General features: G+C 26.3%; 2 protein-coding genes across 2 annotated transcripts; one reads left to right on the top strand and one right to left on the bottom strand.

The window, feature by feature from the left end:
• Nucleotides 1–805: 805 nt before the first annotated feature.
• LOC136074644 (uncharacterized) lies at nucleotides 806–1,819 on the bottom strand. Its single transcript, XM_065786983.1, has one exon. The coding sequence runs from the start codon at nucleotides 1,817–1,819 to the stop codon at nucleotides 806–808; it is 1,014 nt and encodes a 337-aa protein (XP_065643055.1).
• A 607-nt stretch (nucleotides 1,820–2,426) lies between these two features.
• LOC136074643 (uncharacterized) lies at nucleotides 2,427–4,295 on the top strand. Its single transcript, XM_065786982.1, has one exon. The coding sequence runs from the start codon at nucleotides 2,427–2,429 to the stop codon at nucleotides 4,293–4,295; it is 1,869 nt and encodes a 622-aa protein (XP_065643054.1).
• The last annotated feature ends 10,461 nt before the right edge of the window (nucleotides 4,296–14,756 follow it).

Genomic DNA, 14,756 nt, shown 5'->3' with positions numbered 1-14,756 from the left:
TACTCTAAGTTTCTTTCAAATTTTAATTAAAGTAGAAAGTAAAAAAGAAAAAGACCCTTGGAATTTGGTGCTACTTCAGTTTTAACCTTGTAAAATAATAAATATTTTACAATTCATTGAAAATATAGTTCATTTTTTATTTTTATTTTCGCTTAATTGTTCCTTAAATGTGTTTTTTTATCTTCAAGCGGAGCAAAAATTGTATCGAATAACTGAAATTTCGAACAACTGCAGGTTCGAATAACTGCATTTCTGCATAACAGCATTTCTGCATAACAGCATTTGCATGAGTTTGTTAAAGAAAATTCACAGGAAATGAAAATTGCTTCGAATAAGCAGAAAATTTTAATAAGTGCCATTTCGAATAACCGGGAGTAGTAAATAAATATGTATATATATATATATATATAAATTATATATATATATATATATATATATATATATATATATATATATATATATATATATATATATATATATATATATATATATATATATATATATATATATATATAATTTATATATATATATATAATTTATTTATAATTTATATATATATATATATATATATATATATATATATATATATATATATATATATATATATATATATATATATATATGTAATTTATTTATCTATATATTTTATATATAATAATATTTAATTAAAATGAAACATCTGGTATAGTATGTAAACTTATCCTCTTTCTTATAATAATTTACAATATTTCTAGGGGTTATATATACCCTCGTTATTCAAGTAATATAAAAAAACCGTTAAAAAAAACAAACAAATAATAAAACTTCAATGCAATGTGTTCTTGCGTCTTAAAAAAGAAAAATAAGGTTTCCAAAACGACGATGTGACGTAATCACCGTGGTCTTCATTCAAACCGCCTTCACCCGGAGAACACTGGTGAAACTGTATTTCCAAGGACTCTCTCACTTTTCTCTTAAAATAGTCTTCCTCTATTTTAACAGTGTTGTTATTATTCCAGCCAAAGGCACCATGGCAATTTCTGGAATGCCCCGCTACGGCCGAATTTTTCCATTTTCCCTCAAAAGTATGTTTTTGATGTTGGCAAATGCGAGTTGAAACCTTGAGTTTTGTTTCACCTACATAGAGCTTTCCACACGAACACTCCAGTTTGTAGACTCCTGGGTAAGAGTTGTTGGGAAGTCGAGGCTTGTTTTTTTGAGTTATTAATTGTTGAAGGTTTTTTGGTGATTTAAAAACTGGAGTATAGCCTACACTTTTAAATATCTGTTTTAATTGATTATTTAATTTTGGTACCCATGGTAGAGAAATATAATTTGGTTCTAGTTTATTGATGTTATTGTTGTTGTTTTGTTGATTATTTTGCTTATTGTTTTTTATTTTTTTGACAATGTTTTGAAGTATTTTTTTGTTATAACCATTTTCTGTAAACATTTCTGTTAGAAACTTTAATTCATGGTTTATGTGTTCTTTACTGCATAATGCAAAAGCTCTTTGGATAAAACCTTTAAATACACCATAAATTATTTTTGGATTGTGACAAGAATGCGGCTTTATTTGCACATTAGTATTTGCATCTCTGCGATAGATATTAAAAAGATATGTTCCGGATTTGTTATTTGTTATTGTGAGATCGAGAAAATTTATTGCGTGTGAATCACTTTCTTTTTCAATTGTATATTTGATATTTGTGTGTTGATTATTTAACAAGTCGAGAAAACGTTCTGATTCTGCCTCATTTATAAAATGGAAATGGATATCATCTACATACCTTTTAAATGATTTTACACATATTGGCACATTATTAAATATTTTACACATATTGATTACGTCACATCGTCGTTTTGGCAACCTTATTTTTCTTTTTTAAGACGCAAGAACACATTGCATTGAAGTTTTATTATTTGTTTGTTTTTTTAACGGTTTTTTTATATTACTTGAATAACGAGGGTATATATAACCCCTAGAAATATTGTAAATTATTATAAGAAAAAAGATAAGTTTAAATACTATACCAGATGTTTCATTTTAATTAAATTTTATAAAGCTTATCTAAGATGTTAACTTTTAAAAATTATATTGTCGCCAATTATAGTATTGGATTATATCATAACATCAACGCATTAAAAAACGCAAAGAAAAACGCAGCAAAATCAAAAAATCAATGGATATTTCTTCAAAGATGTGTTAAACATTGCATCATCCCAAGATTTCTTCGTATAAAAATTCCACTGAACAGTAAATTTAGTAAATGCTTAATGATAAAAGTTAAAAAAGATCTACTTCTACATACCCAAAAGCTAGCAAAAAAAAGATATTTCAACAACATAATTTCAATCAAAAAATTAGAAGAATTTATAAAATCATGTGTAAATAATAAACATTTTCAAAAAATTACAAACATTACAGATAAGTCCTACGAATATATATGTTTTTGCGATCGAGAAATAAACTAAAAAACAAATTTGATTTATTAATCAAGGAAAGTAGATATAAAGATAATGATAACCAAAAAAAGTACAAGTTTATAAAAGAGGTAACACTTAATTTATGTGCTGATAATATCCCAACTCATCACAAAAAATTACTAGATTTAGGACCTAACTTTGTTCCAATTCCGAGTAAAGTTCCATATATGGATATAATAAGTATAACTGAAACGGCAGCTTTAAAGTTAAAATATTCAAACAAAAATACTGATGCAAATAAACTTAGACAAGTTGTACTTCGAGTTTTGAAAATTCATAAACCGGTTTATACAATTTTAGATAAGGATCAGTTTAAGGCTCTCAAAGAACTTAAGTCTAGCAACACAATTAGTATTTATCCGTTCGATAAAGGATCAGGCTTTGTTCGAATTAATAAAATCGATGCTCTTAAAAAAATTGAAGAACAACTCGGAAAATTTAAAATCATAAACTATGATCCAACTCAAAAACTACTTCGCAAAGTTCAGAATACTTTACGAAATCTGAAAACAAAGTTTACAAAAAATGAATATAGATCAATTTATCCAAGTGACGCCACTCCTCCACGATTATATGGTGTCATCAAAGCACACAAACCAACTAATAACTACCCAATGCGAATTATAGTAAGCACAATAGGATCACCTACATATAAATTATCAAATTATTTAGTAAATCTCATCCAACCTACCTCCTATCTTAACAAAACAAAACTTCGAAATTCAAAACAGTTTGTTGAATGTGCTCAATCATGGTATATCGATCCTGGTGAATTTCAAGTTTCCTTCGATATTGTTAATCTTTACCCTTCGATACCAGTTAAAGAATCAATCGATATTTTATTAGAACAACTCCGTAACAGTCCTGTCTTTAAATCAAAATTATCTTTTTCAGAAATAAAAATACTTTTAGATTTGTGTTTGTCAAATTGTTATTTTTTACATGAAAACAACATACACACATTGGAAGATGCTGGTCCTATAAGTTTATCATTAATGGTAGTAATGGCAGAGAGTTTTCTACAACATTATGAAGAAAAAGCGTTACTACAGGCACAATATCTTACACCACCAATATGTGTAAAATCATTTAAAAGGTATGTAGATGATATCCATTTCCGTTTTATAAATGAGGCAGAATCAGAACGTTTTCTCGACTTGTTAAATAATCAACACACAAATATCAAATATACAATTGAAAAAGAAAGTGATTCACACGCAATAAATTTTCTCGATCTCACAATAACAAATAACAAATCCGGAACATATCTTTTTAATATCTATCGCAGAGATGCAAATACTAATGTGCAAATAAAGCCGCATTCTTGTCACAATCCAAAAATAATTTATGGTGTATTTAAAGGTTTTATCCAAAGAGCTTTTGCATTATGCAGTAAAGAACACATAAACCATGAATTAAAGTTTCTAACAGAAATGTTTACAGAAAATGGTTATAACAAAAAAATACTTCAAAACATTGTCAAAAAAATAAAAAACAATAAGCAAAATAATCAACAAAACAACAACAATAACATCAATAAACTAGAACCAAATTATATTTCTCTACCAATGGTACCAAAATTAAATAATCAATTAAAACAGATATTTAAAAGTGTAGGCTATACTCCAGTTTTTAAATCACCAAAAAACCTTCAACAATTAATAACTCAAAAAAACAAGCCTCGACTTCCCAACAACTCTTACCCAGGAGTCTACAAACTGGAGTGTTCGTGTGGAAAGCTCTATGTAGGTGAAACAAAACTCAAGGTTTCAACTCGCATTTGCCAACATCAAAAACATACTTTTGAGGGAAAATGGAAAAATTCGTAGCGGGGCATTCCAGAAATTGCCATGGTGCCTTTGGCTGGAATAATAACAACACTGTTAAAATAGAGGAAGACTATTTTAAGAGAAAAGTAAGAGAGTCCTTGGAAATACAGTTTCACCAGTGTTCTCCGGGTGAAGGCGGTTTGAATGAAGACCACGGTGATTACGTCACATCGTCGTTTTGGAAACCTTATTTTTCTTTTTTAAGACGCAAGAACACATTGCATTGAAGTTTTATTATTTGTTTGTTTTTTTTAACGGTTTTTTTATATTACTTGAATAACGAGGGTATATATAACCCCTAGAAATATTGTAAATTATTATAAGAAAGAGGATAAGTTTACATACTATACCAGATGTTTCATTTTAATTAAATTTTATAAAGCTTATCTAAGATGTTAACTTTTAAAAAATATATAATAATAATAATCCATTTATTTAACCATAAAATATGAAATTTACAATAATATTTATAAACTCACATAAATAAGGTTAGGTGTCACTCATATTGTTAAAAACTAGTCAATGGAGTGATACCTAAACCTATAATTATAAATTATATATATAAATATGTTATATATATGTATATATACATTTTGTTTTTTGATTTAGATTCTGTATCTCAATGATATCCTGGCCTATCGATCCGATCTCCTGTTAATTGTATTTTTATATATTGCATAAATACATATGCAAACACTCACACACATAAATTTTAAAGAAAATATTTATATTTTTATATATATATCTATAAGTTGTATATTTTAAGCTTTTTTATATTTATCATTGTATATTACTGTTTGTATTAAAAATTGATTTAGGAAATATTGCGAGAGCAAAGTTCAAATTACAATATAGTTTTATTTGCGAAATCAATATATATATATATATACATATATATATATATATATATATATATATATATATATATACATATATATATATATATATATATATACATATATATATATATATATATATATATATATATATATATATATATATATATATATATATATATATATATATATATATATATATATATATATATATATATATATATATATATATATATATATATATATATATATATATATATATATATATATATATATATATATATATATTATAGCCACGTTTAATTAAGTTTAATAATATTTTGCGATATTTTAAACAGCGCATTTAAGTGTTGATTCAACGTTATATTTCAACCTTTACTCGACGTCTTTGAGTCACGTTAAATCGACGTTTTACTAACAACGTTACAAATCCTTGCAAAATAGACTGCTTTAACGGCGTTTATGCAACGCTTTTTAGGTAACGTTTTTTCAACGTTAAGTTGCAACGTTTTCACAACGCTTTTTATGTAACGCTTTTTCAACGTTTAGTTGCGACGCTTTTGTAACGTCATTTAGTAACGCTTTTTCAACGTTACGCAATGACGTTTAATCAACGTCTATTAAACAACGTTACATATCTTTGCAAAATCGATTACTTTGTCAACGTTTCCGCAACATCTTTTGCAACCGGTTTTCAACGTTGATTCAACGTTGTCATGTTTGCTGGGATAGTATTGATCTTTTTGTATTGATAAATATTGATCAAATACTTGTGATATAATTTCATGTTCTTTCTTTTTCTGTAATAATGTTACCTCTTCTGTGATACATCTGTACAATACTACTCTTCCGGTATAAAGGTTTATGAATATGCACTTACACATACAAACGCACACACATGCATATCCAGATACATACATACATATATACACACATAAATACATACATACATACATACATACATACATACATGCATACATACATACATACATACATAATTGGTTATTTAATAGAAGTATAACTTCTTAAAAAATATTAATTTTTTTATTTTAAAGAATATAAATCAAGAAAGGGGGTTGGAGAGAAGTTGGTTTTACACTTGAACATAAAACAAAGAACATTAAAAACGTTTACTTGATATATATTAAGAGTATTCATATTAATTAAGAGAGGCTTTGAGTGAGCAAGACGATCTTTGAAATTTATAAGTTGTGCAATGTCCTTCTGTTGACAATAAAGTGGTTTTAAATTATTTTTGGATGCGCTTCCCCACGCAATATTAGCATAATTAATATAATAATATATAAAAGTGTAATAAAGTTGAATTAGTAGATATTTATTCATAACGCTTCTTACTTTATAAAAGACTCCAATACTTTTTGCAATTTTACTACATAAGTTTCTGATATGATTTTTCCAGGATAGATTTTCATCTATAATAATACCTAAAAAGTTTGTAAACGTTACTCTTTTTATTTGAATATCATCAATATAAATTATCGGCATATCACTTTGGAGTAAACGTTTTTTAAATGATGGATAAAAGAGAGTCCATTTAGTCTTTTCAATATTGAGCGATAGTTTGTTTGATTTGAACCAATTAGAGATTTTTGTTAACTCAATATTCATATCTTTAAAAAGTTTACTGATATTATTACATTATAAGAAGAGGTTAGTATCACCAGCAAACATGATTGTTGTTAATTTGGAGGCTTGATAGGGATCATTTACATAAATTAGAAATAATAGGGTCCAAGTATAGATCCTTGTGGAACTCCACAGATTATATTAAGAAAGTAAGGTGAAGAAGATCCTTCGACGTGGACATATTGTTTCCAACTTTTCAGGTAACTTTTAAGTAACATTAAAGCTTTTCCAGTAATACCATTCAATAATGTTCAAGTTTAAAAAAAAAAAAAAAAAAAAGTATTTTATGGTCAATTGTGTCAAACGCCTTAGACAAGTCTATAAAAACGCCTAAAGTAAGTTCTGCTTTTTCAAATGATTCAGTTATGCTTCGAGTGAGATGAATTATTGCATGTTCTGTAGAGTTGTTTCTCTTGAAGCCGTATTGGTTCATGTAAAGTATATTATTAATAGTTAGATAATTGTATATTTGGTTAAACAAAATTGCTCTAAACTTTTTGAAAAAACAGAGAGGACAGATATTAAACGATAATTACAGACATTTGAGGGTTCACCACTTTTAAATACTGGTGTAATCTTGCCAATTTTTATTTTGTCTGGAAAAATTCCTTGATTAATTGAACCATTAAAAACTTTGAAAAGAATATAATTTATATCGTCGTATGAATCTATAACTGTCACAATTTATGTCATCAGGACCAACTGCTTTGTTATTTTTCAGCATTTTAAATGCATTTTCAAATTCTTTTTTTTCAAAAGCCAGAATTTTTCAAAATTCTGGCTTTTGCTTTTTTTTGAGGATTTCTTAAGATCTGTATTGACCCAAGGTGACTTTAAACTTTTATCGGTTTTTATAAATTGACGTTTTGGAAAATTTACATCGTAAATTTCATAAAGGGTTTGAAAGAATCTGTCGTACATTATATTTGCTTCGAATAGATGATCTTTAAATGATGCCATATTATTATCATTGAAAAAGCGCTTGTAAAAGACTTTTTCTTGCTTTTTTATTATTTTTTTCTCAATGTTAATGGAGAAAAAAATGGGGAAATGATCCGAAACGTCATTTTTAATTATACCTACTTTAAGAGATTCCTTAAAAATATCGGTTGATATTATGTTGTCAATTAAGGTCGCTGACGTTGAGGTTACTCTAGTTGGTTTGTTAATAAGCAGTATAGCTCCACTTTGGAATGAATCATCGTAAAACTTTTTAATGTTACTGTTTACGTGGTACTCAAAACAATTTAAATTAAAGTCACCTATTATATAATTTATTCTCTTTTCCTTTAAACTTGTTTTTAAAATATTATTTTGCAAATGAGTAATTCCATGTCAAAACAACCAGGCCTTGCAACCCTATGCCCTTGGATTTTCTTTATATTTATACCATAGTTAGTACATTATAAAATAAGACAAATCCCAAAATTTCAAGGTCTAACTCCCAACGGTTCGTGAGTAATGGTTGTTTTAATTTTAGCAACTATTATTGATTTGGTCATTTTCCGCCATTTTTAAATTTACATTTCTCCTTATAAAACCAAGTCTTTAAACATGTGAATTCTAAAAATAAGTAACTTAGTTAATCTCTAGGTGAGGAATTTAAATATATAAATAAAAAACTCATTTTAAATATATAAATAAAAAACTCATTTTATAATTAAAAAGTACATAAATATTAATTATAAATGTTAAAATAATGGACACCTGCCACTGTAAAATTTTTAGGTGTGCGGTAAATTTTTTAAGCCTAAAATTTCAAATAAGATCATTGTATGTTTGAAGAACATTGTGAGAAAAAATCATTTATGCCAAATGCATAGTTTTGTAAATATTTTACTTTTGTACTAAAAATGTATATCGTCAGCTCGGAATACAAGTGTCGTATCGATAATTTATTAAAATTATTTATAAAAATATAGTTATTTAATTTATGAAAATTTAACATTATGTTAATGAAAAAAATTACTTTTGTATAATGTTATATTGTAACGTTATACAAAAATCATTTTTTATATTTACACATCCTTAAATTTAGAGAAATTAGAAAATTTCATATTTATAAATAGTATAAAAAATTTTCGATACGACACTTGTATTCCAAGCTGACGATATATAATTGCAGGGGCGGACCACGCTTTTTTGGTGTTTTAGTTAAATAACTTCCAGGTAAGTTCTATACTCCAAACCTTTGAATGTTCATACATATGTCATTTAAAGATGTTTTGCAAAAAATTGCCCTGCAAAGAGCCGAGGTACAAAAATACCCTATAAAGTAGAAATCATCCGCACAAACGTGAGGGGAATTGATTTTTTCAAACAGAAAAATTATTTGCTTTAATAAGACTAAAAGTTGTACATATTTTTAAATTTTTGTCAAAAAATCATTTGGCATTCAAAAGGTATAACCATGTAAAGTTTACAACCCCCTTAAAACGAGGGGGTTGTTCAATTAGGTATAATTTCTAAACAAATCATTATTTTTCAATGAAATTTATTACCGTAAAGAAATTTCTACCTAGTTTAGGATATTAGAATTCATATTTCAAAAAATAAATTTCCCCCACGTTTTAGATTTCTAATTTTTAGGGTATTTTTGTTCCTAGTTTCTTTGTAGCGCAACTTTTTGCAAAACATCTTTAAATGACATAAGTATGAACATTCAAAGGTTTGGAGTATAGAACTTAACTGGAAGTTATTTAACTCAAACACCAAAAAATCGTGGATCCGCTCCTGAAATAAACGTGTAGTTTGTATTTCTTTTCCTAAGAGTAATTTCATGTCATAACAACCAGGCCATACAACCCTAAATTCTCTGATTTTTTTTTCAATTTTCGCCAAAGTACTTTAGGAAAAAGTGATAATTCCAATCTAAATCTAAGCGGTTCTTAAATTATGAAAGTTTTTTAATGCATTTTTTTATTTCCTTTTTGATCCTTGGTTCCTTGTCTTTTCCAATTATCAAAGTTTAATTGCTGAATTCAGATATATTCATCTAATTTAAATGTTGCAATTAATTCTACATAAATAATGCAATTAATAATTGTGCATTTTTAAATTTGCAAGTATAACATTTTTTAATTCATTATCAAAATGATTTCATATGATATTGGTGAAGTTTTGAAGTCAGAATGCCATAAAACCACATATTCTAGAAATAAAGAGATTTTTTACTACATGACCTAGACACTGATACTCGTCAAAACATTTTATGGAGATCTGAGTTGTGTGCCTGTGAAGAACTATCCAGCATTTGTAACCACCATTTTCACTACTTTGGAAAAAGATTTGAAAAGAAAAATGGCAATTGTTGTAATGTTTATAAAGTGTATAAAAAATAAATAAAAGATAATTTGATTTCAAATATATTTTATGATATTATATTGAAGAAACCCTTCTTTAATTTTCAAATTGTATTACGTTTCTGATGTATGTGGAGGACAGTATAAAAATTATAAAAGTTTTCTAAATCTATGCCATCGTTCAAAAGATTTTTTATTGGAAGCTGAATGGACATTCTTTTGCAACTAGTCTTTTGTGATGCAGATATTCTTGTGATGCAATAGGTGGGACAGTAAAACGAACAACAGCAAGAGAACGTACAAAGAAAAATCAAATACTAACAATCGATGCAATGTTTGAATTTTGCACTCTAAAAATGCTCACAATAAAGTTCTTTAAAATTGATAAAGGAACTATGGTTAATGTTAGAGCTACATAAAATAAACGATTTGAGAAGGGAAAAACAATACCAGGAAGTCGAGGATTTCACCATTGCATACCAGTTTCGAAAACATCTATGTTATTTAAAAAAACTAGTAACGATATAAATCCAAAATCTATTAATATAACTAAAAAATCAAGTTACCAAAATTTAAGTTTAATTAATTTTGAGCTAATGCAGAAATACAAATATTACGCATGTATATATGACTCGTTTTGGTGGATTGCAGTAGTCGAAGAAAAAGATGAAGATAGAGAAGAAAAAGAATGATATAAAAATAAAGTTTATGCATCCACACGGTCCATCTGAACAGTTTTTCTGGCCGAAAAGGGATGATTATTGTTGGATATCAATCACCAATGTAACAAATAATAAGTGCACCAAAAATAATATCAGACAAATATGAACTTTCAAAAAAAGATTTTAACAAAATTAATTAGTATGTATTTGTAAATCACTAATTTTTAATGGGTATATTATAAAAAATTGTATATCAATTCAAGTATGCATCATTTTTATTTATTTTGAATACGATAAGCGAAATATGCAATATTTGCTTTTTTTGTAATATTTTTCATTTAATTTTTAAACTATGCATTTGGCATAAATGATTTTTTCACACAATGTTCTTCAAACATATAATGATCTAATATGAAATTTTAAGCATAAAAAATTTAATGCACACCTAAAAATTTTACTGGGGCAGGTGTCCATTATTTTAACATTTATAATTGATATTTAGGTACTTTTTAGTTATAAAATGAGTTTTATATTCAAATTCCTTACCTAGAAATTAACTAAGTCGCTTATTTTTAGAACTCACATGTTTATAGACTTGGTTTTATAAGGAGAAATGTAAATCTAAAAATGGCGGAAAATGACCAAAACAATAATAATCCAAGGACATAGGGTTGCATTTTAAAAAAAAATTGGTTGTTTTGACGTGGAGTTACTCAAATATGCATTAAAGCTTTCAATATGGCCAGATGATGGCCGAGAGCAGCAGCTTAGGAGTATACTTTTATTTGTTAAAAGTTCAATTGTTAAAATCTCTATATTATCATCAGAAATACTCATCTTAGGCCTGAAAATAAATCTCAAGTTTTCCTTTATATAAAAAGGAACACCGCCGCCTCGTTTATTTACTTTTCGCGCTAGTGGGATCATATTAAAACCTGGAAGATGGAAAGTAAAATTAAATTTTGCGTCATCAAATTCACACCGTGTTTCAGTTGCGCTTATTATATTAAAAGTATTTGAAGTTTCGTAAATTACGTTACACAAATTTTCAAAATTTTTTTTTAGACTTCTTATATTAAAATGAACGACATTAAAATAATCCCGCTCTAGAAAGTCCTTAATTTCTGTGTTAAAAAGTATGAGCAGTTGTTTTGCAACGCTCCCATATCACTAAAATAATTTAGATCTGGATCTGAATTTGTGTCAAATGATAAATGTTAAAAAGTTAAATGATAGTGACTCAAAATTGTTTTGGTGGGTAGAATTCATTTTTTAAACTTAGAAAATTAGAAATAAAAGAATTTATATTAAAAATCGCGCGTAATAAGTTTGTTGTAAACGACTTAGGCAAATTTACTTTTAGCTTTTAATTCTTTTGCGTCTTTAAACAATTGTTTCTTATTTCAATGGTTCTTTCATTAAAGTCTTCGTTTACGGATGGATTTTCTTTCCAAAGTTTTAACTTGATAAGTTTTTTTAAAACTGCACTTTTTTCTTTGTAGTTGAAAAATTTTACTATTATTGTTCTGCTTTTTTTCACTCCGTTTTCTTTTTTCCCTGTTCTATATGCTCTTTCGATTGCTACATCATCTGAAAAACCAAGTTTGGATTTAAGGACTTCTTGAACTTTTTTTTCACAGTCTTCCCACGATTTATTCTCCTTTTCTTCGATTCTATGAAACCTTAGATTGTTTCTACGGCTTTGATCTTCGAGTTCTGCATGTTTATCTTTTACGTCATTATTGTTCTTAGCCAATATTATGTTATCTTTTTGGTACATACTTGGTGATGTTTTTTTTATTTCATTTAATTCGACAAGAGTTGTTTTATACTTTTCACTCATAAAGTCAGATTTCTGTTTTCTTCTTGCATAAGGAAAATTTTAATTTCCATTTTATCGCATTTATCATTAAAAAATTTTATTAGTGTGTTTTCGTGAACCTCAAGTAATTCTTTTATTGAGTTGCAGAAAATTTCGCGATTTTTATTTTGTTAATAGATCCGTTCACGATCACAGTTAGCGTCACTTTTTTTTTTAAAGTTTATCTTCGTCTTAAAATTTTAAAGCTTATCTTCGTCAAGTTTGTAAAGTTTATCTTCTTTCAGTTCGTCAAGTTCGTAAAGTTTATCGTCAAGTTCGTAAAGTTTATTTTCTTTCGTTTATTGTAAGGTTTCTTTTTTTCGTTTATTGTAAGGTTTCTTCTTTTGTTTATCGTAAGGTTTCTTCTTTCGTCATCGTTTTCGTTTATCGTAAGGTTGCTTCTTTCGTCATCGTTTTCGTTTATCGTAAGGTTTCTTTTTTCGTCGTCTTTTTCGTTTATCTTATGGTTTCTTCTTTTGTTTATCGTAAGGTTTCTTCTTTCGTTTATCGTAAAGTTTATCTTCTTTAAATTATAAAGTTATTTCTTAATTATAAATTATAAAGTTATTATCTTCGCCTTTAAATTTTAAATTTTATCTTCGTCAACCTAGTGTCGCTTAGGTTTTATAAGGCTTATATATATATATATATATATATATATATATATATATATATATATATATATATATATATATATATATATATATATATATATATATATATATATACATATATATATATATATGCAGAGCCGGCTCGTGGGCATTTCTCAGTGTGTGCAACAAAGAATTGCCACCTTAATTCCTAATTATCCTTTTAAAAATATCAACAATCGAACAAATCGGAGAACAACAATCGGATTAAATAAATAAAATTTTTATCTTTGTCGTGTTGATCGGGCAAAAGTTGCCCTAATAGCAGTTTATAAACTTTATACTTTTATGTTTAAAATATAAACGATCTAAAAGGTCTATTTAAGAAAGGCGAGTATAGCGTTATAATTATACAAAAAAAAGACGGAAGCGAAAATATAAAAATACCTCTTCAAATCTCAATAAAGAGTTGCTCTAATTAATGAAAAAATTGTTATTCCAAATTGAAAAATCAATAAGTCTTATTGTTCTCTGATCTCGTTTGAATTGATTTCATATGACAAAGTTTTTACCTCAGAATCATTGTTGGAGCTATAAATGATTCTGAACTTATTTAGTTTAATTTGGTTTTTATCACGTTGTTTTTGTTTCTTTAGCCGTTTCAGATGATACTGAAAACCGGACAACTTTTTTCTTTTATCCATTTTCTAGAAATTTAATAACAATAAAAATTATATAAAGTTTCTCTGCGCTAAATGATATTTCTGATTAAAAACTCGTTAAACAATATTTAATGCCTTCCTTATTAATGTTAAACACACTAATAAAAAAAAACAAAATTACTAACATGTTATAACGACTAAACAACTATAATAATAAAGTTATTATGATAACAACATTGAAAACCTACAAATTCAAAGAAACAAACTTTATTGAAACTAAAATAAGCTGATTAAGCAAAAAAGAATCCCGGAAATTTTTTTTATACATTTTTATAAGTAAATTGTTTACAAAAATTAAATATTGAAATATCAATATAATTTTTTACACATATAAATAATAATAATTGTTATCAGAACAACGTAATTTTTTGGCAAATTTTCATTAAATCTTAATCTTAAATTTGCCGCCCCTAGAAATTTGCCGCCTGTGTGCACTTCACACTTGGCACACGCCACCAACCGGCACTGTATATATATATATATATATATATATATATATATATATATATATATATATATATATATATATATATATATATATATATATATATATATGTGTATATATATATATATATATATATATATATATATATATATATATATATATATATATATATATATATGTATATATATATATATATATATATATATATATATATATATATATATATATATATATATATATATATATATATATATATGTATATATATATGTATATATATATATATATAATATATATATATATATATATATATATATATATATATATATATATATATATATATATATATATATATATATATATAATATCCTAAGACCTGGCAATGTTCAAGGGCC

The sequence above is a fragment of the Hydra vulgaris genome, chromosome 01 (assembly GCF_038396675.1).
Source record: "Hydra vulgaris chromosome 01, alternate assembly HydraT2T_AEP".
Lineage (NCBI taxonomy): Eukaryota > Metazoa > Cnidaria > Hydrozoa > Anthoathecata > Hydridae > Hydra > Hydra vulgaris.
This window is presented reverse-complemented; position numbering and strand designations above follow the sequence as displayed.

Excerpts from the sequence above, each read along its gene's own strand:
- LOC136074644 (XM_065786983.1), bottom strand. The coding sequence starts at position 1,819 with ATGTGTAAAATATTTAATAATGTGCCAATATGTGTAAAATCATTTAAA.
- LOC136074643 (XM_065786982.1), top strand. The coding sequence starts at position 2,427 with ATGTTTTTGCGATCGAGAAATAAACTAAAAAACAAATTTGATTTATTA.